Source organism: Phacochoerus africanus, chromosome 11 (assembly GCF_016906955.1).
Source record: "Phacochoerus africanus isolate WHEZ1 chromosome 11, ROS_Pafr_v1, whole genome shotgun sequence".
NCBI classification, from domain to species: domain Eukaryota; kingdom Metazoa; phylum Chordata; class Mammalia; order Artiodactyla; family Suidae; genus Phacochoerus; species Phacochoerus africanus.
In genome coordinates, this window is record NC_062554.1 from 45,183,339 (window position 1) to 45,211,081 (window position 27,743).

Genomic DNA, 27,743 nt, shown 5'->3' on the forward strand with positions numbered 1-27,743 from the left:
ATGCCTGAAAGGAAATTACAAGAAAACCTAGCCAAAACTGGTTTTCCATTTAATGGGATATGGGGTTCCTGTAATATCGTCTCTTTCTCAGATAAATGAAGACCCGCAAAAAGTCTACCTCACAATTGGATCTGTCTTCAAATGTCCTAAAGCCCAAATTATTCACTCAAACTGTCTTCCTTTTTGTGTTGAGGTATCAGATTATCTCACTAGATTGGCCCCAGACAACCACATACTGAATAAGTTGCCCAAGACTATGAGATTTAACCACTGGAAAGTAAACTGTCGATCTTTCCCCCCCCCCCTTTTTTTTTTCCTTTTTTTTTTCTTATTACTCAATGAATTTATCACACCTGTAGCTGTACAATGATCATCACAATCCAATAAACTGTCAATCTTGCCTTTGCCTCTTCTTCCTTATGTGACCAGAGGTAAATCATAACATCTAGTAACTAACCAGACTCTCTATTCAATGGACTAGGTTAACAAAAGAGGCCTGGTGAAATCTATGAAACAGAACTAATAACCCAAATTTTAAAAATATATCTTGGCAAAAAAATATAAAAGTGATTTTTTTTTTTTTGCAGCATATAGTATATTATGCTAAAATAGGGAAACGTCTTGAGCTACCTACCAAAGAATCATGGGATGGGACTAGCCTGTTGAAAAATCGAAGATAGGAAGAGAGGATAATTTTTGTCTCTCAGAATTAAGAAGCGAATGTTAACATGCTATTATAAAGGACAACACAGCCAATCTTTCTTTTTTTTTTTCTTTTGTCTTTTTTTGTTGTTGTTGTTATTGTTGTTGTTGCTATTTCTTGGGCCACTCCCTCGGCATATGGAGGTTCCCAGGCTAGGGGTTGAATCGGAGCTGTAGCCACCAGCCTACGCCAGAGCCACAGCAACGGGGGATCCGAGCCGCGTCTGCAACCTACACCACAGCTCATGGCAACGCCGGATCGTTAACCCACTGAGCAAGGGCAGGGACCGAACCCGCAACCTCATGGTTCCTAGTCGGATTCGTTAACCACTGCGCCACGACAGGAACTCCATACACAGCCAACCTTTCTGATGTGTCATACATATTTCTTAATGGCTTACAGAAAATCCCACGTAAATTAAAATTGGAAATAGGCTGCTGCAGGAAGGAATGGGGGAAGCTGACAGGAGGGATCAAGAGAACAGAAGGAGGAAGCATAGGTTATTCACACCCTCACTTCCTTATCTCAAATATTATGTAAATACCTTAGTGGCACAATAAGAAATCAAACAAGTTTTGAAGAATGCCATAGGTTAAATGGTGATTTCATTGCAAATAGCTGATAAAATGGTCTACGCATTCCCACTAAAAACTTTTTGAAGAGTTTTTCTTGCCTCTGATCTGAAAAGTCAAGGAAACCATACATCAGTCAGTTGTGAGAAAGCAAAATAACAAATTGCACCTCATAAGACAAAAGAAAGGAATCCTTCTACCTTGTCATTTCTCTCCTTGATTGCAAATTAACAACACTTTCTTTAATACTTTAAAAACACAAAGTAAACCATCGAGTCCTGATCCTACCAACTCTAAAAAAGTTGGAGTTATGCATTCCAAGCCACCCAAACACAACTGATGATAAGATAATTAAACCAATGAGTATATGCTGTATGCTAACTCACAGCTGAAAATGTTCACGGAGCAAAAAAACAGAGAATACTTATCCTAAACAAACATGTTGCCTGGGGGCACATCAGAAAGCTCAAGCTCCATTTCATTAAGTGTGCGCGCGTGTGTGTGTGTGTGTGTGTGTGTGTGTGTGTGTGTGTGTGTGTTTACACACATATATATTATTGGCACCAACAGTATGGCCAACATCTAGGATTCTCCTTCAAAAAACTGGAAGAAAACATGTAATACATTCAAGAACAAAAGCATAATAAAAAGTATCTTCCTATTCAGGAAAAGAATACCTTCATTCAGTTAGAGTTTAAGTTATTAAAAGGGGGTAGTTATGAGTCTCTTCTGAGAGTTTCTGAATAGTTTATAAATACAAAAAAGAACATTTTTGCAATAAATAAATGGTTTCTAAAGTCTTTACTGATGACTTCCAGAATCCTCCACCACTACTGTCCAGGCTGGCTCCACATCTCTGAGGCTTTAGCTGCCAGTGAAACAGGACATTGGCTGTTGCTAGGTGACTCTTCTTGTATCACGTAGACTTTCATCAGTATGTCTCTTCATAGTCTGAATCCTGGAGGGGAAAGAGCAGTAGTTGTGGTAATGCCACAGTTAGAATTCTGGCAAAGACTACATGTTAGGGCCCCCCAAATGGAACCTGGCTAGGGGGGGTGACATCAACAGTGAAATGTCACTGACTCAACCCACCTAAATTCCCAAGAAGTATCTCAGGACCTCATTAAAACTTGTATCTATTGGACTAATTTCTATTTCAAAACCCTAAGGGCTCCCATTTCCTTGGCAAATATATTTTTTTAAAAACCTCAGTACATAGGAAAAAGTGCCTGTCTGCAGCAAAAAGTGCGGGACTCTGGTTAGGAGTTTAGGCTGAGGAGTCAATCTACCTCTGGATTCTAGTCCCAGCTCTGCCCCTTGCTGGTTGTGTGACCTTGAGTAAAGTTATTTAACTTCTTTAAACCTCTGTTTCCATCACTGTGCCTGGCACTTTATAAGGGCTCTTTCAAGATTAGCTACTATCACTATTATTATTTTTATTATTCAAACTTGCATTCATTACTTCTACCCTCAAGTGGGCCATTAGTACTAATTTGGTACCACATTCCACGTTTCTCTCATCCGTTCATTCTCTCCTCCTAGATGACTATTTTCATACCTTTGTCCAAATCGCTAACTCTTTCTGCTCACTTCCTTCTCAGCGGATGACCTTGCTTTTCTCCCATGACGGAGAACAGAGGAATAGTCAGGAGGGAACTTCCCCCGATGCCCATCATCATATGTACCCACCCATCTGCATCTGGGCCCTCTACCTGGCCTGCCTTAACTCTTCTTATGGATACATTCTCACTGCCTTTTTCTAAAGCCAACATCTCCACTGGTGCACTAGATCCTGAAGTCACTTCAGGAATCCTCTTCTCCTGCAGCATCAATGCTTCCTTTTCCAGTGGATCACTCCCATCAGCATACAAATGTATTATAATGCCTCCCGTCTTCAAAAGAAAAGCAACTCTTGACACATCTCTCTACCTATTGCCCCATTGCTCAGCATCCCCCCACAGCAAAACTCCTTGAAAGCATTGCTTATACCCACTCTCACCAATACATCTGTTCGTATTCTTTCTCCACCCCTACCTAGGTCAGGCTTTCATCTCCACTGTTCCACTGAGGCTGCTTTTGCCAAGACCACCAAGGACCTCCATGTTACCAGATCATCCAACAATCAGCTCTGGTTCTCACTCTAACTGACCTGACTCGAGAACAACTGACACAGTTAATCACTTTCTTTTTCTTGAGATGTACCTTCTTCACTTGACTCCCAGGATATCGAACTCACCAGGTTTCCTCCCACCTCACTGGACATTGCTTCTCAGCTTCCATTGCTAATTCCTCCTCACCTCCCTGTCTGTCAGCCTCTGAGTGCTCCAGAGCTCAATCCTTTGAGTTCCCCTCTTTCTACACTCATTTCCCTGGTATATCTCTTCCAGTCTCTATGTGCTAAGGATGCCTAAACTTACATCTCCAGTCTAGACCTCTCTTCCAAACTCCATCCTATATAACCAACTGCTGACTCCATATCTCCACTCAGATATTTAATAAGTACTTCAAATTTAATATACCCAAACCCAGCTCCTGATCTTCCCCCTAAAACTTTTTCTACCCACAGACTTGTACACATTAGAAAATGGCAACTTCTACTAGTTGCTCAAATCAAGATTTTTTTTTTTTTTTTTTAGGGCCGCACCCGAGGCATATGGAGATTCCCAGACTCAGGGTCGTATCAGAGCTTTAGCCACTGGCCTACACCACAGCCACAGCAACACCAGATCCAAGCTGAGTCTGCGACCTATACCACAGCTCACAGCAACACCGGATCCTTAACCCACAGAGCGAGGCCAGGGATTGAACCTGCGTCCTCATGGATGCTAGTCAGATTCATTTCCGCTGAGCCACGACAGGAACTCCAAGAACTCTGAGATTATCCTTAACTCCTCTCATTCTTTCATATACACATGCAACCCATTAGAAAATCCTTCTGACTTTACCTACCAACTATAACCAGAAAACAACCACTTCTCACCATCTTCACCTCCACCACTCTGGTCCAAATAAACACCATATTCCCTCACCTACATTACTACTAAAGTCTCCTTTGTTTGTTTGGGTTTTTTTGGTTTTTTTTGTCTTTTTAGGCCCGCACCCAAGGCATATGGGGGTTCCCAGGCTAGGGGTCTAATTGGAACTGTTGCTGCCAGCCTACACCAGGGCCACATCAATGCCAGATCCGAGCCACATCTGCGACCCATACCACAGCTCACAGCAACGCCGAATCCTTAACCCACTGAGCGAGGCTAGGGATCGAACCCACAACCTCATGGTTCCTAGTTGGATTCGTTTCCGCTGCACCACGACGGGAACTCCATTGCTAAAGTCTCCTAACTGAGCTCTATTTCTCACATGGTCCCTTACCACCTATTCTTAACACAGAAGCCTTCAGAATGATCCTTTTAAAACATGTAACAGTTCATAGTGTTCTTGCCTCAAAAACCTCCAGTGGATTCTACTTCATTAAGAAGTCTAGGAGTTCCCGTCATGGCTCAGTGGTTAACGAATCCAACTAGGAACCACGAGGTTGTGTGTTCAATCCCTGGCCTTGCTCAGTGGGTTAAGGATCCAGCATTGCCGTGAGCTGTGGTGTGGATCGCAGACGTGGCTCAGATCCCACGTTGCTGTGGCTCTGGCGTAGGCCAGCAGCTATGGCTCCGATTGGACCCCTAGCCTGGGAACCTCCATATGCCACAGCCACAGCAAGGACAGATCTGAGCCACGTCTGTGACCTACACCATAGCTCATGGCAACGCCAGATCCTAACCCAATGAGTGAGGCCAGGAATTGAACCCGCATCCTCACCGATACTAGTTGGGTTTGTTAACCACTGAGCCATGACAGGAACTCTAAGAGGTGACATTTCAACTGTGTCTTGAAGGATGAGAGTTTCCTAAGCAGGGAAAAAAATGTAATTTCTTTGAGGGCAGGGATTTTTAGCCAGTTTTGTTCATTGCTGTTTCCTAAGTACCTAAAATTGTAGCTGGCACATGTCAGATACATGTTCAAAGAATAAATGTTGAATAAATCAATATCTTAAATGTGGACCATAATCTTGTGGACATTAGCTTATTTTGTGTTATCAAAACATTCAAACCCAAAGGGCTGGAATTAGACCCTATCCATTGGCACTAGCAACCTTTCTCTCAGCGTACCTGCTACCCTCAAGTACATGCGAGAAAGAGGAAAAGGAGGGCTGTGATGAGTAAGTGGGCTGTGGTCATTGGGCCAAGTGCTGAGCTTGGCGATAAAGTACAAAGAAAGCTCAAGTTTCAACCCTTCCATGACAGGTATGCTTCCTGTGAGATCATCAGTTGCTTCTGGCCTGTCTCCAACTGTACCACATCACAGCATCTCTCCTCCTCCTAGGATCCTGGGACAGCCACTCAAGCCTACCAGTCATAGCACTGCTCAAAGGGTGAAGGATGACAGCTTTTTGAAATTTAAATCAAAACTCAAGCCTTTGGAGTTCCCGTCGTGGCGCAGTGGTTAACAAATCCGACTAGGAACCATGAGGTTGCAGGTTCGGTCCCTGCCCTTGCTCAGTGGGTTAACGATCCGGCATTGCCGTGAGCTGTGGTGTACGTTGCAGACGCAGCTCGGATCCCGCGTTGCTGTGGCTCTGGCGCAGGCCGGTGGCTACAGCTCCAATTCGACCCCTAGCCTGGGAACCTCCATATGCCGCGGGAGCGGCCCAAGAAATAGCTGAAAAAAAAAAAAAAAAAAAAAAACCTCAAGCCTTCCAACATGGGTATTTCTTACTGACAAGGCCAGCAAGTCACCTAAAAGTTTATATCACTCTAATTCCCTGGATAAAACTAAGGACACCATTCTGTGCTCATGAGATAGAAAATAAAATAGTTGTTTGGGAGTTCCTGTTGTGGCTCAGTGGGTTACTAACCCAAGTAATAACATGAGGATGCGGGTTCAATCCCTGCCCTTGCTCAGTGGGTCAGGGATCCGACGTTGCCATGAGCTATGATGTAGGTCACAGATGCGGCTTGAATCCCACAGTGTTGCTGTGACTGTGGCATAGGCCGGCAGCTGCAGCTCTGATTCAACCCCTAGCCTGGGAACTTCCATATGCCGTAGGTACAGTCCCAAAAAGCAAAAGAAAAGAAAGAAAGAAAAAGAATGAAAGAAAAGAAAAGAATTGTTACAATTGGTAAGCGTCTCCTGAGACCAATATGCTTTGAGGAAAGACTTTCATACTTTGCTTTAGACCTACCTGCATATCCTCTGCTGCTTCTGAGGGCAAAGGATCCCTTTAATTAAGCAGGAAAATGAAACATGAACAGTGAACAGCAGAAATGGCCTGGGCTTACCAGACACTCAGCACAGCGGACACAAAGCTTCATCATGCAGTCGTTCTCCTCCTCTTGGTCAGTACTATAGAAAGAGGACAAGTCAAATCCTAACGATCACGATCCTCGGTAGAGCAGAGCACTGAAGTCTGGTTTTAAATTCCAGTTCTGCCACTTACTAGCAGGGTGGCTGGGAAAATTACGTAAGCTCCAGGAGCCCGTTTCCTCATCTAAAATGCCGATGTTACCAGCTACACTCAAGGGAGAGGGGTTAGGTGTAAATGCAAAATAAGCACGTGGCAAACATGTACCACAGTGCTTGGCACATAGTAAGTGCTCAATAATTAGGAGCTACTCACAGTCCTCCATTTAGACATGTACTGAGCCCCAACCATGTCCGAGGCATTGGGCTGAGCTGGGGGGATAAAGACATAAATAAAACAGGCCCCTGAAGAGCGCACAATTTCATGGGGCAAGAGACCTGTTAAAAACGTAGCAAGTATGTTACGATAGAAGGTGATAATGTCTCCTAGAGCTAAGGTCAAACCTGTGTGGCCGCAAAGAGGATGGAGTGACTGGTTTTCCCTGCAAGCCTCAGGGAAACTCGAGGAGCAGGCATTTCAACAGTGTCTTGGAAGGTAGGAGAGAGTTTTCCAGGCACAGAGGGAAGAGGTGAGGGGATTCCAGGTGAGAGAAAAACATACTGAAAAAAGTTTTAAAGATGTAAATGAGAGTATGTTTGCAGAAGGAAACAGCTCTCTGTAGCCGAAATGTGGAATAAACGAGAAGAAATGGCAGGAAAAAATGTGACTTGGGGATAGATCATAAGGGGTCTTGTGATACAAATAGACATTTTAGTATTTTTACCAAGCGTTCTTTGCCTTTTGCGGCGGGCGGGGGGCAACAAATTCCTTGAAAGGGGCCTCCTCATTCCCATTAAATAAATGTGCACATGTGCACACAGAGAAAGATTTTAGACTTCTCTTCCTAGGTAAGAGTCTCTGATAGAAACAATGGAGGATCAACAGGTTTTATTGCAGATCAACAAAAGTAGACTTTTGTTACTTTTTTTTAGTGGATTTGTTCTTAGGAAAAATACTAGATCACACCTGCTCACTGGCAAATGCTTTTGATAACCACAATCCAGTCAGCTGAACAAGAACAGATCTCACTTATTCCAACTGTTTTGCCCTCCAGGGCTGTTCAGGCATTTCTATCAGGAGACATCAGCTCTGTGCCAAAACAAGGAAAAGGGAAAAATAACTGAATTGTTGGAATTTCTTGTCCATTTTGAAGGAATAAGAGATTCACTTCAGAATTTATATTCAGAAGCATAGCACTGTACAATCTCATCTCTAAAACAAGAGCCTAGGACCATATTATCAGCCCCTTCATCTCTCTCCAAATTAATATCCACAAGTTTTCCCTTTCAGGAGAACTAAATTAGGCCTGGAAGAAGGAAGGCAAGGATGCAAGGGTCTGGGGAGTGTCCACAAAGCAGGGCTCTGAAGAGGGCTGACTGCTCAGGGCTGCGGCTGGACTTACTCATCTGAAACTTCAATAGATGACTTCTTATAGCCAGACTTGCTCCTCTTCTTCAGTCCCGCAGACTTCCTCGCCATTCTCACCAGCAGCAGAACCACCACCACAGCTGAGGGAATGAAGACGAGGATGGAAAGAAGAGCCACAGAGGAGAGCATGGTGCCAAAACCTAGAGCAAGAAAAAGAGAGGGACAGGCGAAGTGCTTCCTTTGACATGAAACAGGGTTTACTTTTGCTCTTGAATTTCTTCTGATTGCAAAAGGAATGAATTCATTGTAGAAAGAGTAGAAAGTACACAAAAGTACAAAGAAGAATCAAAATTGACTCATAATCCCACTACCGAGGACCAACATAATATCTACCTATTCCGTCTTCTTTCTAGGAGCATGTGGGTGTGAGTGTCAACATAGGGAGGAGACTATTTCTCAGAAGTATGGATCATAATTCTCCATACTATTTCTAACCTCCTTTTTATTATATAATAAATATTTTCCATAAATATCCCTTCCAGGTAGAGGGGCTTTTTTAATGGCTGCATAGTAATCTACCATATTGAATAATTTGTTCAATCAATCTTCTAATGCTGGACCTTCAAATTGTTTCTAAATCTTTGAATCCATGAGTTATACAATGATAATCATCCTTGTACATAAAGATTCATATTTAGCTCTTTTTTAAAATAAATGTTTAATGGAATTACTGGATCAAAGAGAAATTTTAAGGTATCTGATTTATACTACACCAAACTGTCTTCCAGAAAAACTACACCAGTTTCTACTCCTACCAGCAGTATGAACACATCCACGTCTTTGAAACTTATGAGTTGTCTTTTAAAAAATAAAGAAAAAGAAAGAGAAAAGGAAGACAGACATACAAAAAGATTGGAGAAATGACATGGGATCTATAATGAAGCATAATGCAGTTCTATATCTTTATAAATCTTCAGTTCAAGTTCCCTGGTGGCCTAGTGGGTAAGGATCTGGCATTGTCACTGCTATGGCACAAGTCTGATCCCTAGCCTTGGAATTTCTGCATGCCTAGGCTAGGTGCAGCCATCAATCAGTCAGTCAATCTTTGGTTCAAATCCAAATAAAGACTTTAATGACCACTCAACAGTCACCACGGAATAAGATAGAAAAAAATATCAGTCTTTAACCCATTCCCCTCATATTTCACATTAAAAGGAACTAGCCACTCTTTGCAACATGAAATATGCTGTGCGAGTTCCCTTGTGATGCAGCAGGTTAACGATCCATCATTGTCACTGCATCAGCTTGGGTCACTGCTGTGGCACAAGTTCAATCCCTTGCCCAGGAACTTCCATATACTGCAGGTGCAGCCAAAAAAAAGAAATGTACTGCCTCCATCTTTAGAGGAGGTACTCTTTCAAGACACAGGCAAGCACAAGGTCTCATAACTGAGAGTATGAATGTAATAGGGAAACCAGAACAATTCCTATTTCACATAGATAGCAACCTCCATTTATTTATGGGTTTGCCATACATTCCACAAGACCTCCTTTTATTTTATTTTTACTTTTTAGGGCTACACCTGTGGCATATGGAGGTTTCCAGGCTAGGGGTCAAATTACAGCTGCAGTTGCCAGCCTACACCACAGCCAGAGCAATGCAGGATCCAAGCCACATCTGTAACCTACACCACAGCTCATGGCAACACCAGATCCTTTAACCCACTGAGCAGGGCCAAGGATCAAACATGCATCCTCATGGATACTGGTCAGGTTCATTATCTCTGAGCCACAACGGGAACTCTAAGACTTCCTTTTAAAATGTAAAAAGATAATGGAGAAACTACAATGATATTTGAAAAAAAAAATTTCAACTTGCAAAATAAAGATAAAAAATTCAGGAGTTCCTGCTGTGGTGCAGTGGGTTAATGATCCAGCTTGTCTCTGTGGAGGCACTGGTTCAATCCCAGCCCAGTGCAGCAGGTTAAGGATCCAGCATTGCTGCAGCTGTGGTGTAGGTCACAGCTCCAGCTTAGATTTGATCCCTGGCCTGGGAATGTCCACATGCCTCGGGTGTGGCCAAAAAAGAAAAAATTCATCCTCATAGACAATTCACGATGGCGGAATATTCCAATGACCAATCAGGTTACAAAGATAGGCAGCCTTGCTTATTACTATCTCCCCACAAACCACCACAGTAGTCCCAGAGCCCTCACTACAGAAGGTTGGGGGCAGTTAGCTTACCCCTTTCTGTGACTGTTAACTCTGTCACCGGAATATTATGGTGCACGTCTGGAGGATTCTTCACAGCACAGCTGAATGTCCCATTGTCCTTTATAGTAGGGTTCTTTATGCTTATGGATGCATCCCCTTTGTATACATCTCCAACCCAGGAAATTCGATCCCGAAACGTGCCCGATGTGGTTGGGTACTGGAAAGACTGATAATGAAAAATCTGAGAAAGCAACACCACAAGAAAAAATTAATTTGGAAAATATAATGAAAATGTAGAGCTAAGTAGGTTGAAAGTAAAATACAAGTGTATAATGAGTTTTCTGAGTGGGCCAATTTATTTATTTATTTATTGTCTTTTTGCCTTTTCTAGGGCTGCTCCCATGGCATATGTAGGTTCCCAGGCTAGGGGTCCAATTGGAGCTACAGCTGCCTTCCTACACCAGAGCCATAGCAACTCGAGATCCGAGCCTTGTCTGCAACCTATACCACAGCTCACAGCAACGCTGAATCCTTAACCCACTGAGCAAGGCCAGGGATCGAACCCACAACCTCATGGTTCCTAGTAGGATTCGGTAACCACTAAGCCTTGATGGAATTCCTTTTTTTTTTCTTTTTTTTTTTTGTCTTTTTTTTTGTCTTTTGTCTTTTTAGGCCCTCACTCGCGGCATATGGAGACTCCCAGGCTAGGGGTCTAATCAGAGCTGTAGCCGCCAGCCTACACCACAGCCACAGCAACAGTGGTTCCAAGCCAAGTCTTCAACCTACACCACAGCTCACAGCAATGCCGGATCCTTAACCCACTGAGTGAGGCCAGGGATCAAACCCGAACTTCATGGTTCCTAGTTGGATTGTTTCTGCTGTGCCACTATGGTAACTCCCAGTTGGACAATTTTTTAAATTTTATTTATTTATCTATTTGCTTTTTAGAGCCACACCTGCAGTATATGGAGGCTAGGGGTTGAAACCAAGCTATAGCTACCAGCCTACACCACAGGCACAGTAACACCAGATCCCTCACCCACTAAGGGAGACCAGGGATCGAACCCACATCCTCATAGATACTAGTCGGATTCATTTCCACTGCACCACAAGGGTAACTCCTGGGCAATTTTTTTTATGCATTGCTTACTTCCATCTTAAGGATTAAAAGACATGTTAATAAAACTTATCAAGAAAAAAAAAAAAAAGCCTGATGAAAGAATCCCAGGATCTTAAACCTCTTCTAAAATCTCCCTCAAGTCCTAATGTAGCAGTTCTTAACCAGGGACAATTCTACCCTCCAGGAGACATTCGGCAATATCTGGAGATGTCTTTAGTCATCACAGCTGGGGTGAGTGCTACTGGCATCTGGTGGGTAGAGCCCAGGGACATTGCTCAAAATCCTGCAGTTCATAGGAGAGCCCCCCACAGCAAAGAATTGTTTGGCTCAAAATGCCAACAGTGCCAAAGTTGAGAAACCCTATTCTAAAGTGGCTTCTGGAGTTCCCGTCGTGGCACAGTGGTTAACGAATCCAACTAGGAACCATGAGGTTGCGGGTTCGGTCCCTGCCCTTGCTCAGTGGGTTAACGATCCAGCGTTGCCGTGAGCTGTGGTGTAGGTCGCAGACGCGGCTCGGATCCCACGTTGCTGTGGCCCTGGCATAGGCTGGTGGCTACAGCTCCGATTCAACCCCTAGCCTGGGAACCTCCATATGCTGCGGGAGCGGCCCAAGAAATAGCAACAACAACAACAAAAGACAAAAGACCAAAAAAAAAAAGTGGCTTCTAATATTCATATAGTATTTTATTTTTTCCATTTTTTTAAAGTTTTATTGAAGTACAGTTGATTAACAGTGTTGTCATGTAGTACTTCATAGTGTACACACAATTTCTACACATTTACTCATTTGAGCATCACAACAAAAATGAACCACACGTGGGGCAGGTAGAAGGGGAGGCAAGGCCAAAAATGAACAGTCAAATGAGTTGCTCAAAGACACATGCCTAATCGGTGGGAAAGGACAGATTTTTTTGTTTCTTCTCAAAATCACCAGGAGGATAAAATATAAGCTTTCTCTCAGGTTACGTATTTGGGCGATTGATAAAAACCCCAAGTCAGATGTATGATTGGTACTCAGTGAATGCATGCTGAATTAAAACAATACTGCTTCGGAGTTCCCATCGTGGCACAGCAGAAGTGAATCTGACTAGGAACCATAAGGTTGCAGGTTGGATCCCTGGCCTCACTCAGTGGGTTAAGGATCTGGCATTGCCATGAGCTGTGATGTAGGTTACAGACGTGGCTCAGATCTGGCATTGCTGTGGCTGCGGCATAGGCCGGCAGCCGTAGCTCTGATTCAACCCCTAGCCTGGGAACCTCCACATGCCACGTGTGTGGCCCTCAAAAGACAAAAGACAAAAAATAAAAACTACTGCTTCACTCTGGTGGTTGGCTACTTCACCACCAAAAGCACCTAATCACATCTGGTGGCACGCTGGACAGGCACTACAATACAACACGACCTCTCTCTCTTACGCAAGATTCAAGTCTTTCTTCTTTCTTTACTTACTTGGTATCTCCCCACTTAGAAACCCAGGCTCTTACAAACACTGAGTTGCCCAACTTCCCAGAGAAGATGCTGAATCACTTACTGGTTCATTTGTTCACGCATTCATTTGAAAACTATTTACCATACACCTACTCCAGGCAGGGCACTGTGTTCATCAAAATGGCGCAGTGGGAGCCAATCAGGCACAGGCCCTGCTCTCATGGAATTCACTGTCTAGTGGGAAATGCAGATATGAATAAATAATAAAGTGTGTAATACATGTTTCAAATAGGGAGTTAAAGAATGCCTATCACTGATTGTCAGCATAAATATAAAAGCATTTAAGACTCCTTACTGACAAAACAAAGCCTGTTGTGAATTGTCAAGATTAATTCAACCTAGAAGTTCCAAGTTAAATTAGTGATACTCAAATCCTGCTGTTAGTTTGACAGAAGTCTGAGTGACAAAACATAACTGCAATGCAGTGTTAAGTGACTTTAAGGATCCACTGATAGCAGCTTGGGTGAGTCTGCTGATTTCCTGACTAGCCTCACAGAGAACTGCCGTTTGCATTTGAGGTTTCTGCCCTGCAAAGATCCCCATTGTTTGCTCTGTCCTACTTTTGGCCAACGAAGAAGAGCCATATAAAGCCAACGATAGTTTCCTGACCACTCAAAACAAAGTGACCTATTTTAAGTCTAAAGAAAAAGGGATGGTGAATACAGCTAGCTTCCCTCGCTGGAGCTGCCTTCAATAGGACAACTGGAGCTCGTACTGTATCTGCTGGGAGGTACTACATGGCATTCAATAATGACTCCTAAAAGAAAGTCCAAAGCTTATACAGTAAAATCAAAGAGAAAGTACTTCTAATGAAGGAAACAGGACAAACGAATGAAGATACTTTCAAAACTACAAACTTGGAGTTCCTGCCGTGGCTCAACGCTAATGAACCTGACTAGCATCCATGAGGACCACAGTTCAATCCCTGGCCTTGCTGAGTGGGTTAAGGATCTGGCGTTGCCATGAGGTATAGCGTAGATTGCAGACACAGCTCATTTCTGGCGTGGCTGTGGCTGTGGCTGTGGTGTAGGCTGGCAGCTGTAGCTCTGATTCAACCCCTAGCCTGGGAACTGACATGTGCTGCAGGTGTGACCCTTTCTTTCTTTCTTTCTTTTTTTGTCGATGCCCATGGCATGCAGACATTCCTGGACTAGGGATTGAACCTGCACCACAGAGGCAATCCAAGCCACTGCAATGACAACACCGGATCCTTAACCCACTGGGCCACACAGAATTCCAACATTCACATTCCTGATAAAATGTATCCTGACCTAGGATAATGATAGCCTTTCATACAGAGAAAGGGTTTTTTAATAGCATTGCAATCTTCAATTAGACATCCACAATGGGATTTGAGCCATAAACATGTTTTATATGTGTGATTAAAATATATTGCTTCTAATATTGCAAGACCATCTGTCACCAACAGCATCTGTCATCAACATAAGGTGCCACCATTTCCTTCAAAGGGAGCTATATAAATCAATGCAGATGTTTATACACTGGGAGAAGACGCCAAGATAAATCTACAGAGTACCGAAATACAAACAGATACACCCACTGAGATAACTTCACATGACGGAAATAAGCAGCTTTAAGAGAAAAGATGTCTGTGACTGGGACCTCTAGAATTTTTCTATTCAGTAGCCCTGGAGGTGCCACTTTTAGTACATCAAATCCGAAACTCAAGCTACAAGCCAAGAAAAAGAAACAACAAAGGGGAAACAAAATTAAACCACATTTCCTCCAAGTTTCTGACTTTTTTTTTCCTATAGCTTATCTTCAAGATTTTACATAGAAGAAAAAGTCCTAGGTGACCAAGGGAATGTCACATAGGGTAGGAGCTCATCTCCTTCTATTTATTTTATTTTATTTTATTGTCTTTTTTGTCTTTTGAGGGCCACACCCACAGCATATGGAGGTTCCCAGGCTAGGGGTCTAATCGGAGCTGTAGCCGCCGGCTTACGCCACAGCCACAGCAACACCAGATCCAAGCCACGTCTGCCACCTACACCACAGCTCACAGCAACACCAGATCCTTAACCCACTGAGTGAGGCCAGGGATCAAACCCACAACCTCATGGTTTCTAGTCGGATTCATTTCCACTGCGCCATGACAGGAACTCCTCCTTCTATTTGTTAGAAGCTCATCATCCATTCTAAGAAGAGAAGGCCTAAGGTGTGACTGTGACTTGGGATAAAAGGATTCCAGAGCCGTTGACCCCGAAGTCTCAAAGATACATCCTTAAAGACACACACTTACTGATTCTGTGCGACTGCTGCTGGGAGGTCGATATGTCCAGTCTATGGTGAGTTTGTCAGTGATGGATGAACTTGACTTGAAGGTGCATTTCAACTTGATACTTTCTCCAACATAACCCTGGACATGGGCATCTGCTTTAATCTCCAGGGAAAGGACGATGTAAACACCTAGTCAAAGCAAGCCCAAACATTCAAAATGTGTTCATTTGGGTGGAACATATAGATATGAGTGAACAATACAGAGACACTGTTTATCATTTTTAGGGCTCTCATCAGAAAACCATACCAGGGAGTTCCTGTCGTGGCACAGCAGAAATGATTCCAACTAGTATCCGTGAGGATATGAGTTCGATCCCTGGCCTTGCTCAGTGGGTTAAGGATCTGGCATTGCCATGAGCTGTGGTGTAGGTTGCAGATGTGGCTTGGACCCTGCGTTGCTGTCGATGTGGTGTAGGCTGGCAGCTGTAGCTCCAATTTGACCCCTAGCTTGGGAATTTCCATATGGCGCACCTGCACCTGTGGCTCTAAAAAAAAAAAGGACAAGAAAGCTATAGAAATAAATATCATCTCAGGCCCAAAAGGATAAGGAGCAGATATCTGCATTAATCAAAAGTGGCAATTTTGTTATTTTACAACATTAAATCATAGAATGAATATTTTGGTAAAATGTTTAAACCTGGTCACACCAGCATTCTTCCAAATACGGACTTAAATTAATTACAGCCAGGTAGATCAGCCCACAGCCGGCTAAAAAGCAATACCACCCACTCCCCTGACATTTTACCCTCTGGCAATACAGCAGCTATTGTGTGGGCTGAGGGATTTATCCCAAGCACAGGTTGTAGCCAGAAACTATCACTACTTTAACCACCAGCAAAATAAGAATAAGAAGTCAGAATAGGAATTTTTTCAAAGAAATTTTATACATTTACCCCAAGGTTCTATCCAGTTTCGTTTTGTTTCTCCCTTTCTTAAAGCTGGCTAATGATTCACACATTCATTAAAAGTAAACCATGGAGGGAGTTCCCATTGTGGCACAAAGGAAACGAATCTGACAAGTATCCCATGAGGATGCAGATTCGATCACTGGCCTTGCTCAGTGGCTTAAGGATCCAAAGTTGCCGTGAGCTGTGGTGTAGGTCGAAGACGTGGTTCAGATCCCATACTGCTGTGGCTGTGGTGTAGGCTGGCAGCTACAGCTCCGATTTGACCCCTAGCCTGGGAACGTCCATGTGCCACAAGTGTGGCCCTAAAAAAAGCAAAAAAAAAGTAAACCATAGGGAGGGGGAAAAATGATTAAATTTGCAACCTAATGTGTTGTATATGTAAAAATAAAATATCATTTTAAGCCCTCTGGAGACTTCCTCTTTCCAAAACTACCTCATATGTCCAAATTTGACACCCCATCTCCCTGAAAAAAGTTGGCACTTTCTTCTAACCAAGCCCCTCTGCTTTCATAGAACAGTGAGTAGAAATTTATCTTCTCCCAGGAAGCCATTTTTTAGGAAGGTAAGCCACCAGCACTTTGCTTTTCCTTCTCCACCACAATCAGCCATGATTCATCTGGCAGGCCAAAGGCAGAGCAGCAAGCTTTCAGAAAAAGAACAAACCCACACACCATCCTCTGCTTGAGGCAGGAGGAAAATCCCAGCTCTGCCACTTGCTGACTCTGTGGTCCTCACAAGTTTACTTGATTTCTTCCATTTCTCATTCTGTTAGCAATGATCATAATAACACTTACCTTAGAAGCTCACTGTGAAGAATAAATGAATTAAAACGTGTGCCATGTGGAGTTCCTGTCGTGGCACAGTGGTAACGAATCCGATTAGTATCCATGAGGATGTAGGTTCAATCCCTGGCCTTGTTCAGTAGGTTGGTGTTGCCCACAGGCATTGCTGTGGCTGGGGTGTAGGCCAGCAGCTGTAACTCCGATTTGACCCCTAGCCTGGGAACTTCCATATGCCTCGGGTGCGGCCCTAAATAAAACCAAAAAACAAAAAAAAAATGTGCCACACTAAGAAGCCTATCTACCCCGGAATAAGTGCTGGATACATGTTAGGCAGCTTCATCATTATTACCACCTCTTTAGTTCTGCCCATACTTTCTCAATCTTTCCCATCACAGACATATTTATGAGTCATCAATTCCATGACCTTTACCTCTGCTGCTTTGAATCATGTTTCTTGCTCCTCTCTAGACAATCTGGTCTGTTCACATTCTTCTTAAAAGGAGGAGACCAAGACTAGGCTCACAACTCTACTAAGAAGCTGACCCGCCCCAAAGATGAGGCTTACTTCTGGTTCATCCAAAACATCCTCCCTGACTTTGCCATGCTACACGTGTCGTTCCTGTGCCTTTGCACATGCTGTTCCTCTGCCTGGAAAGCCTTCATCCCTTAACCCCTCCTCTCTCTGAAGGTCTCACTCCTGACCCACCCTACTCATGACTCCAGAAGCAGCTCTAAAAGCTAAAAGGCAGGGAGTTCCTGTGGTAGCTCAGTGGTTAACAAATCCAACTAGGAACCATGAGGTTGAGGGTTCGATCCCTGGCCTCGCTCACTGGGTTAAGGATCTGGCGTTGCCTTGAGCTGTGGTGTAGGTTGCAGACGCAGCTGGGATCCCACATTGCTGTGGCTCTGGTGTAGGCTGGCGGCTACATCTCCAATTAGACCCCTAGTCTGGGAATCTCCATATGCCTCGGGAGCGGCCTTAGAAAAGGCAAAAGACAAAATACATTTTTTAATTTAAAAAATAAAAGCTAAAAGGCAGAAATGAATAATCTACATTCTCCCCATACCCTTAATATATCTTTGTCCTAAAACATAAGTATAGCAGAGAGATTTTAAAGTATGGATTTAGAATTAGACAGACCTGCACTTGAGTTCTAGCCCAGCTACTTTCTTGATCAAAGTTACCTAACCTGTTCAAGCTTCAATTTCCTCACTTGGTGAGTCAGAATAATAAAAAGACCTACTTCATTGGGTCACTATGAGGATAAGGAAGGTAAGACATGAAATGCTTAGCATAGAGCCTGAAATTGAAACATTCAATAAATGTTACCTATTACCATTAAAATTAACACCACAAACATTCAAAAACCTTCAGTAATTCTCTACTGGGCAATAAAATAAAATCTAAGGGGAGTTCCCATCATGGCCCAGCAGTAACTAACCCAACTAGTACCCATGAAGACTCGGGTTGGATCCCCAGCCTCGCTCAGTGGGTTGAGGATCCACCGCTGCCTTGAGGTCACAGACGTGGCTTAGATCCCACATTGCTGTAGCTGTGGCACAGGCTAGCAGCTACAGCTCTAATTCAGCCCCTAGCCTTGGAACTTCCATATGCTGTGGGTGCAGCCCTAAAAAAAAAAAAAAAAAAATTAAAAATAAAAAATAAACTTGAAAAATAAAATTAAAAAATCAGCAGCCCCCTGGTGATGCCTTCTCAAAATCTCTGACACAGTTCATTACCCTTTCTGCAATTTTCAGGTGACATTTAGTATGTAATACTACTTGAACACATACACCATTGTTTGCCTTTGATCAGTAAAGACTATCTCCTCCACTAAATGGAAGTACCTTGAGGGCAAAATTCAGAGAGAGGGGAGCAGGCAGAGAGAGAATGAGAGAAAGAGGTGGACAGGTCACCAAAAGTTCTATTACAGGAACAGAGTGTGCTTGTTAGCACCCACCCATTCTTCCTATCCCCATTTTTACAGCATTTTCAACATTCTTAAGTCCCCTAGACACCTACCTTTTCATTGCACTGATTCAGGAAAAGCTCAGCCCTAGATGACCACTTCTAGACTGTGTCTGGTGGACACTGGAGGAGAAAAATCATACCACTGCACAGATAGTTACCATAAGAAATTCATGAATTCCACCCACAGCTGAGCCCTTAAGGAGGCATGACCATTCTTTAATCAACCTTGGTCAGCATCTCTGACTCCTCAAACTTTGCTATTCTCAGTTATCCTCTGTGCAACCTACAAACCCTTCATGCTCAGAAGGAAAGGTCTCCCCTTCCTCAAGAAGCTTGAAACCATACAAACTGCTCAGTCACATATTTTCCTGCATCTACACCATCCTCACCTCCAATCTGAAAGGGTGTGTTGTCTTCTTCTATGCAAAGTCAAGCCCCTCTCGTCTGCCTGGATCCCTCCCTTCCAAACCCTATTCCAGGAAAACAAAACAAAACACCCTGTCTACTATCTTCGACCTCTCCCTTTCAAGAGGGGTTCTTTCTTCCCTCAGCCTCTAAATACAGAGAAGTCTCTCCCACCTATAAAAACAAATAACAATAAAAGGGAACAAGAACACATTTTCCTTAACCTTCTAATACTACCCGTTAGCAAGTACTGCCCTCTCTTTCTTTCTAAGCCAAGTTTGTGAGAGTTGTCCTTTTCGATGTCTCCCTTCCCTCTCTTTCCACCCGCTTTCAGACCCCTACAGCACAATCTTGACTCCACCACCACTTCTGGTAAAGGACAGAAGTGCGAAGTCCAAGGGATTAAAAACTCCAATAGGCATTTTTCTCTCCCGATTTTACTGGATACTTCCACAGCAGTGACTCCTTGCTCCTTGACCTTCTCTATCACACAGCTTCCAGGATAATATTCTCATTTATTCACTCATTCTTCAAACACAGACTTATGGAGCATCTGTTTTGTGCCACCCTCTGAATTTGGGGTTAAATATGAGCAAAATAATTACAGTCCCTGTTTTGGAGCTTAAAATGCAGAAGTTCCATACACTAATCAAATCACCATCAAGATGAATGTATAATTAAAAACTATGAAAAGCACTATGAAAAAAAGACAGAGAGTGGCTATGAGAACTGTACCTTCTATGGTAGGAAAGCAGGGAGTGGCTACAGCAAGCTTTGCAGAAAATATGTTTTTGAATTGCGTTCTGAAGGAAGGGTGAGGAGGAGGAATATTTCACACAGAGCCTATGCAAAGGTCCTGTGCCAGGAAGGAGCATAGTAAGTCAAGGAACTGAAGAAAAGCAGAATGAGAGCAACACAAAGAGCCTGAGAGAGAAGAATGAGATGTGGCTACAAGGTGAGCAGAAACCCAATCATGAAGGACCTTAGAGGTTTGGGTCCTAATTCTTAGAGTAATGGGAAGCCATGGAAAATACTTAAAGACTTAAGTATTTACTTAAAAATTTAACTATTTTCCAAGGACTGAATGAGAAGGGATATTATGTTTACATTTTTTAAATTTTTTTTAATTTTTTTACTTTTTAGGGCCACACCCATGGCATATGGAGGTTCCTAGGCTAGGGGTCTAATTGGAGCTACAGCTGCTGGCCTATGCCACAGCCACAGCAACGCCAGATCCGAGCCACATCTGCGACCTACACCACAGCTCATGGCAACACCAGATCCTTAACCCACTAAGCGAGGCCAGGGATCAAACCCGCAACCTCACAGTTCCTAGCTGGATTCATTTCCACTGCACCATGATGGGAACTCCTGATGTTTACATTTTTAAAACAGCACCCTAGGGAAGACACTTGGGGGGAGCCAAGAGTAAATATAAGATTACTTAGGAAGCTGGAGTTACCTTTGTGGCGCAGCAGAAACGAATCTCACTAGGAACCATGAGGAACCATGCAGGTTCAAAACCTGGCCTCGGAGTTCCCATCATGGCTCAGTGGTTAACGAATCCGACAAGGAACCATGAGGTTGAGGGTTCGATCCCTGGCCTTGCTCAGTGGGTTAAGGATCTGGCATTGCTGTGAGCTGTGGTGTAGGTCGCAGATGCGGCTTGGATCCTGTGTTGCTGTGGCTGTGGAGGAGGCTGGAAGATGTAGCTCCAATTCGACCCCTAGCCTGGTAATCTCCATATGCTGCAAGAGTGGCCCTAAAAAGCAAAAAAAAAAAAAAAAAGATTACTTAGGAAGCTACCACAATACTCAAGTGAGACATAAGAGAAGTTTGAAATAAGTTGGATGTGGAGAGAACTAGGAAGACAGCAATACTTACAAGGTAAAATCAGCAAGAAGTGGAAATAGACTGTGGAATGTTAGGGAAAGAGAGGTGTCAAAGATGACTTCCAGGTTTCTGACTTGGTGATACCTTTCACTGACAGAGGGAAGATTAGGAAAGTACCAGGCTTGGCAGGAAAGAACATGAGTCTGATTTTGGATAAGTTTAAGGTGACTTTGAGATACCCAAGGGATAATGTCAAGGGGGCAGTTGGTTTAGGGCTAATATTTTAGCCTAAAATATTAATTCTCTGGCACTTTACAAAAGTTTGCTAACCCTGGTTTATAGCAAATATGGTTTAGAGTTATAAAATCAGAACCTCATCAGTCTCCCTCCAACCAACCCTCCATATTGACTGTGACACACACACACATATACACACATCAAATCTCTGACAGTTTCTGTCAAATCTCTTTCTAGGGCTACTCCCTTCCTACCTATCCCTTAAACACTGGTGTTCCTTAGAGTTCTACCCTGAGCCCACAGTCCTGCTTTCAACATGTTCTCCTTGGACAAGCCTATTCACTGTTACAGATTTCATAACCACAAATGGGTTAATGATTCCCCAGTCTATATTGCTAGCCATGACCTGCCTCTGAGTGTCCAATATTACTGGATATGCCCACTTGACTGTTACGAGATCTCAGACTGAAGGGAGTGAACTCTCGTTTGTTAGCAGCTCAATGTCTATTCCCCTCATCTCCTTTCCTAACAACACCCAGATTTTCTTTGGTTGTCCACTCTTTCTCATGCAGCCCATGAGCTTGAAGGAAGACGCCTCTCTCAGGGGCCAGGCAAAGAATAGTGGGCACAATCGGCTAAGATTCTAAAGAGTATGTGGGCCACTTTTCAAAGGGACTTTTCAGGGTCAAGGAAGCCAACAAAGGCACAAAGCCTTTACCACCCCAGGCTCAAAAGGGCAAAGGGAGAAAAGGGTGTTACTGGAGCCTGGTAACAGCTGGAGCTGTGGGCCACCTGACAGACACTGTATCCATAAAAGAATACAGCCACTACAGACCATGGCACCACAACAGGGAGGGAGCAGGGAAGAGATACCCTGATGTCATTCAATTCCTGCCCTCCAATGCCTCCCATTGACCACACCTAATTGGAAGCCAAAGAAAGGGATGGATGGATGACAGTTTCCAGGTCAGCTAAGGGGGTGGGGGAGGGGGGACAGAGACTAGAAGTGAATGGATCTGGTGGGAGAGGAGCAAACTAAGAATAACTAGCAACTGACCCTACCCCCAGTTCTGGAAGATGACTCGGACTGGCCTAAACCAATCATTACATACAGAGGTGAGCAGGTAAACAGCTAAAAATAGAAAACTCAGATATGCAGAGTTTGACAATTTCTGTGGTACAAATACTCCCATCATGGCTAATTTCAAGCTACAAAGGTAAAGTCTCTGAATGCTGAATTAGGAAGACATGCATAATCAGCTCTTGAGAACCAGTAGAGCAAGTTCCAGCACATCAGCCTCCTGACTACAGAGATATGGTTGGGGTCAACATGTGATTTAAGTTAACCCAATCAAAGTACTTTCAGAAAATTTGCTTGGAAAGTTATTTAGGACCTTCAAGTCCTGTTCATGTTCTTCTCTGTGTTTGGAATTTTCCTCACTTCCTCTAACTCTTATTCTTTCAAGATTTAACCTAGGTGACACCTCCGGAAAGTCTTCCTTGTATCCTTTTGGCAGATTAAGGTCACCTCCCTGGTGACTGCCATGGTTTCTCATGCATTTCTCTTTTGGTACTAAATTCTAAAATGATCTGTTGACTTGTCTGTCTCTTCCAATAGACCCTGAGCTTATCAAAGTGGAACCTAGCACACTGTGGAGGTGCAGTAATAGTTATTCAACTGAACCAAACCAACAGCATTTCCTTTTATAAAACAAAAATTGTGGAGTTCCTGTTGTGATGCAGCGGAAATGAATCTGAGTAGGAACCATGAGGTTGTGGGTTCAATCCCTGGCCTCGCTCAGTGGGTTAGGGACCTGGTATTGCAGTGAGCTGTGGTGTAGGTCAGAGACACAGCTCAGATCTTGCATTGCTATGGCTGTGGCGTAGGCCGGCAGCTATAGCTCCAACTGGACCCCTAGCCTGGGAACCTCCATATGCCATGGGTGTGGCCCTAAAAAGAAAAAAAATCGTTACAAAATAGACATAAAAATTATAAGCTTTGAGCAAATTTTGGTTACTGAATTATAGTAAGTACATCTTTAATAATGCTACCTACCAGTAACTTCTTCCTTAATATATGTGAACTCCATATTCATGAGCATAATTTTGCTATAAAGTTATTAATGTGTAAAGTCACTCTACTGAAATCTAAACACTGAATAAGCAGGTATGAAATGTACAGTTACAGAAAAGTAACAATATGATCCATAAATCTGTACTACTAATCTACACATCAGGATATTGGTTCTCCCAATCGATAGAAGAAGAAGGGACAATGACTGAAAGGAATCACAAGGAAAGTTTCTGGAATACCAATAATAGTCTATATCCTGATTTGGGTGATTATCCAGGTGTATTCAGTTTCTGAAAATTCATTGAGCTGTATACTATGACATGTGCACTTTTCTCTATACATATTTTAGTAAAATCGAAAGTATCCTAGGAGAGTTCCCATTGTGGCTCAGTGGTAACAAACCCAACTAGTATCCATGAGGATGTGGGTTTGATCCCTGGCCTTGCTCAGTGGGTTAAGGACCCAGCATTGCTGTGAGTTGCAGTGTAGGTTGCAAATGTGGTTCGGATCTGGCATTGCTGTGGCTGAGGTCTAGGCCAGCAGCTGCAGCTAAGATTCGACCCCTAGGCTGGGAATTTACATAAGCCACAGGTACGGCCCTAAAAAGCAAAAAAAAAAAAAAGTATTCTAAAAATCAGTAGATATAAAATAATTTATCTCTTCTATTCAAAAAATAAGAAGAAAAAAATATCCATTGAATGTTACACTCATTCATAAACTTTCATCCTAGGCCTAATATGCTAGTGGATGTATATTTTCCCCTGAGTTAAAAAAAAAAAAATCCTTGCCAGGTAAAAACAGCCAACAATAGAAATAATCATAATAATTTTAAAAATTTTAAATCTGGGAGTTCCCGTCGTGGCACAGTGGTTAACGAATCCAACTAGGAACCATGAGGTTGCGGGTTCGGTCTCTGCCCTTGCTCAGTGGGTTAACGATCCGGCGTTGCCATGAGCTGTGGTGTAGGTCGCAGACGCGGCTCGGATCCCGCGTTGCTGTGGCTCTGGCGTAGGCCGGTGGCTACAGCTCCGATTCGACCCCTAGCCTGGGAACCTCCATATGCTGCGGGAGCGGCCCAAAGAAATAGCAAAAGGACCAAAAAAAAAAATTTTTTTAATCTGGGAGAATATCACATTTGAGCATAAGTAATTTACACATAGAAGAAATGGAAAAAATGGCAAAAACTCCCAATTTTATATATCAAATTTTCCAAAATACAAATCTGATTCATAAGATTGCATACTTAAATGGAAAAAAGTATATGCGCCCTAAGCTTCCTAATGTACTATTTCTACATACTTAGACAACTGATATAGTAGGACCATATTTATTACTTAGAGAGAGTTCAAACTAGCTAATAATTTAGTAGGTCTTTATATCTGAAGAGGAAAGACAAACATTGATATGAAACCAAAGTCAATTAGCTAAGAGATTCAAAACAAAAGACCCCTCCCCCAAAAAAGGATGAATCTTGAAAATATGATAAATGAAAAAAGCTAGTCACAAAGGAATATATATTGTATGATTTTGTTTATATGAAATGTCCAGAATAGGCAAGTTCACAGCAAAAAAAAGTAAATTTGTATTTGCCAGGGGTTGGGTAAGGGAAGAATGAGGAGTAATTGAAAATGGCTACAGAACTTCTCTTTGGGGTGATTAAAATATTCTAAATTGATTGTTGTAATAATTGCATAACTGTGAATATACTAAAAACCATCGAATGGTACACTTTAAATGAGTAAACTAACATATGAATTGTATCTCAATAAGCTGTTTTTTGTTTTAAAGGCAAAAGATAAATCAAGTACCTACATACCGCAAACTCAACTTTTTTTTTTTGGTCTTTTGTCATTTTAGGGCTGCACCACGGCATATGGAGGTTCCCAGGCTAGAGGTCTAATCGGAGCTTTAGCTGCTGACCTATATGCCACAGCCACGGTGACGCCAGATCTGTGCTGTGTCTGTGACCTACACCACAGCTCACAGCAACGCTGGATCCTTAACCCACTGAGCAAGGGCAGGGATCAAACCCGAAATCTCATGGTTCCTAGTCAGATTCGTTAACCACCTAGCCACAACAGGAACTCCGCAAACTCAACTTTTCAATGTTTGCTTAATTGATGGACACTTTTCAACATGACATCAAGTTTATTAAACCATCCATTATTGCTAGGACTTTTTTCAATAGGAGAGTAATTGAACATTTCTGTGTCTATGTATGTAGGTGTGTGTGTGAGAGAAGGGCGCAGGGAGAGAGAAGGAACTAGAATTATTGGGAGTGACAGTAGATCAGCCTAAATAGTATATTTCAAAATAATTTAGCTGAAAAACTGGACACTTATGACACAGGCAGCTGGGAGGGATAAGGGAGTGTGCTGGCATGAATATTAGTCACGAAATAAAGAAAAACTCCCCAGCCTTAACTACTGAGATTCAGTACACCTGAAGCATTCATGCTAAAGGTCCCCTTCAGAAACTCCTATTACCCACAGGGAAATTTCATGAAGTTAACAATTCACTTTAATGCTAGCTCTACTAACATATGATTTCCTGGAGAAGACACACACATACAGGAGATAATTGCACCCTAAAATGAAGGTAATTAGGTTGACTGAAATTTATGCAACTCGAAAATCGCATGAAAGCAAAACATCCATATTTTAAGAATATTTCATAGTGTGAATACTGTACTCCAGCTATCAGTTAATAGACTAAACTTTTAACAAAATTGATGTGCCCATCCCTGTATTTTTAAACTGTTATTGAAGCAGTTGCTTTTCCTCAACAAATGAAATGAAATCTTAAATTACAATAAAATCAAAGCACACCCTGTGACTAAAATACGTTTTACTTCACAGGCTGACAATTACCCATCAAAAAAATATATACATATATACCAACAATCATGACTGTCTTTTCCAAAATTACTGGGACAAACTACTGAAGACTAGAATTGTCCCATCCCAACAAGGATATACAGCCCACAAAACCACAGCCGAGTCAACCACTGATAATTCACAAGATAATATCGGGGTCCCCCAAAGCCAGAGCCCTCTGTGATTCCATCAAGTCGTGCCATCGCCACAACACAATACAGAGTCGCACAAGGTGATCGAGCTGCCAGGGTCGCCGGAAAGCACCGACAAGCCACCAACTCCCCTCAGTAGGGGGTGATTAGAAGAGAACATGTTCCCCACGCTCTCCCGCTTCCTCTCCTCTTTCCCAGAAGCGCGGTAGGGGCTTTCCGGGGACCCCCACCGGAACCGGAAAAGCGACCATCTTCCCTAAACCCCCAACCGGAAGTGTGAGGGAGCCCCCGGGGCGCACTCACCCTGGAAAAACAGAACGCCCAGCAGTGGGCATAGGACGCAGCCACGGCTTCCAGTGGCCCCACTGTGCTGCATCCCGACAGCTCTCCAGATGCTTGCACACCTTGTTTACAGCTCCCAGTAACCACACAGGTAACGCCGGAAGTGACGCGAGGACGGGAGCCCGAGAAAAGACCTAAAATGGCGATTGGGAGTTGCCATAGCAACGTGGCTTCTAGCCAGAACCACACCTGGACTTAATTATTTCAACTCAGAGATTCTATAACTCTCAAGTAGGAGTTCATTATTCTGCTGAAAATGAAGTCAGGCAGGCTTTGGAGAATTTACTATTTATTTTTATGGAGCTTTGCAGGATCGAATAGTATTGATGCTCTGACTCAGAATCAGTCTTTTTTTACTCCCTACAAATTTGGAGGGCTCTCAGAATAGATTCCTATGGTTTAGAGGGGGCTAGAGGATCATGCAGGACCAGTGAATAGATAACTGTGTATTAGGACTTTGTGGGCAATTTGTGCCTCAAGACTGGTTTGTGTTCTTTTTTGTGTGTGGCTATTGCAGCATCCAGCTCAGTACCTACGTTGAGTGTTTAAATTGCTGTTGACAGTGGCAGTGATGAAATCTTTACAAAAAGGAATTAAGATTTGTGCCTTTTGGGGTTGGAAAATTGAGTTTTCACAGTGCTTGAAGTGAAATGGAGAGATGATATAACATTCTGCTGAAAATGAGATGGAATGGCACCCTGCTTTAACCATTAGTCAGCTTGTTCTCCTGGAATCTGTATATTTGTTGAAAGCAAGGGGGTAATAAAACTATGCTTCAGCTCTTGGGAATGATAATTTTCCGTTTTTTAACTCCTATTCCTTTATTAGACTTGAAAGCTGGGAATTTTCTCTGATTTTTCTTGGCCGCACTCACTGGCATGTGGAAGTGGCCAGGCCAGGGATGGATACCTGGTATCGCCATACCAGATCCTTAGTCTACTGCA

The 27,743-nt window shown here is 43.0% G+C and overlaps 1 protein-coding gene across 2 annotated transcripts; it reads right to left on the minus strand.

Moving 5' to 3' along the window:
• Window positions 1–1,007: 1,007 nt before the first annotated feature.
• MPZL3 (myelin protein zero like 3) lies at window positions 1,008–27,687 on the minus strand. 2 transcript variants are annotated; one of them, XM_047753607.1, is made up of 6 exons: window positions 26,761–27,687; window positions 15,181–15,347; window positions 10,339–10,549; window positions 8,130–8,295; window positions 6,606–6,669; window positions 1,008–2,233 (listed from the first exon to the last, which is right to left on the minus strand). In XM_047753607.1, exons 1-6 carry the CDS (start codon window positions 26,831–26,833, stop codon window positions 2,207–2,209), a joined length of 708 nt encoding a protein of 235 aa, XP_047609563.1. In that variant the 5' UTR covers window positions 26,834–27,687; the 3' UTR covers window positions 1,008–2,206. The 2 variants fall into 2 exon arrangements, 1 of the variants encoding a protein (XP_047609563.1); XR_007130906.1 differs by lacking the exon at window positions 1,008–2,233 and adding an exon at window positions 7,694–7,816.
• Between the last annotated feature and the right edge of the window lie 56 nt (window positions 27,688–27,743).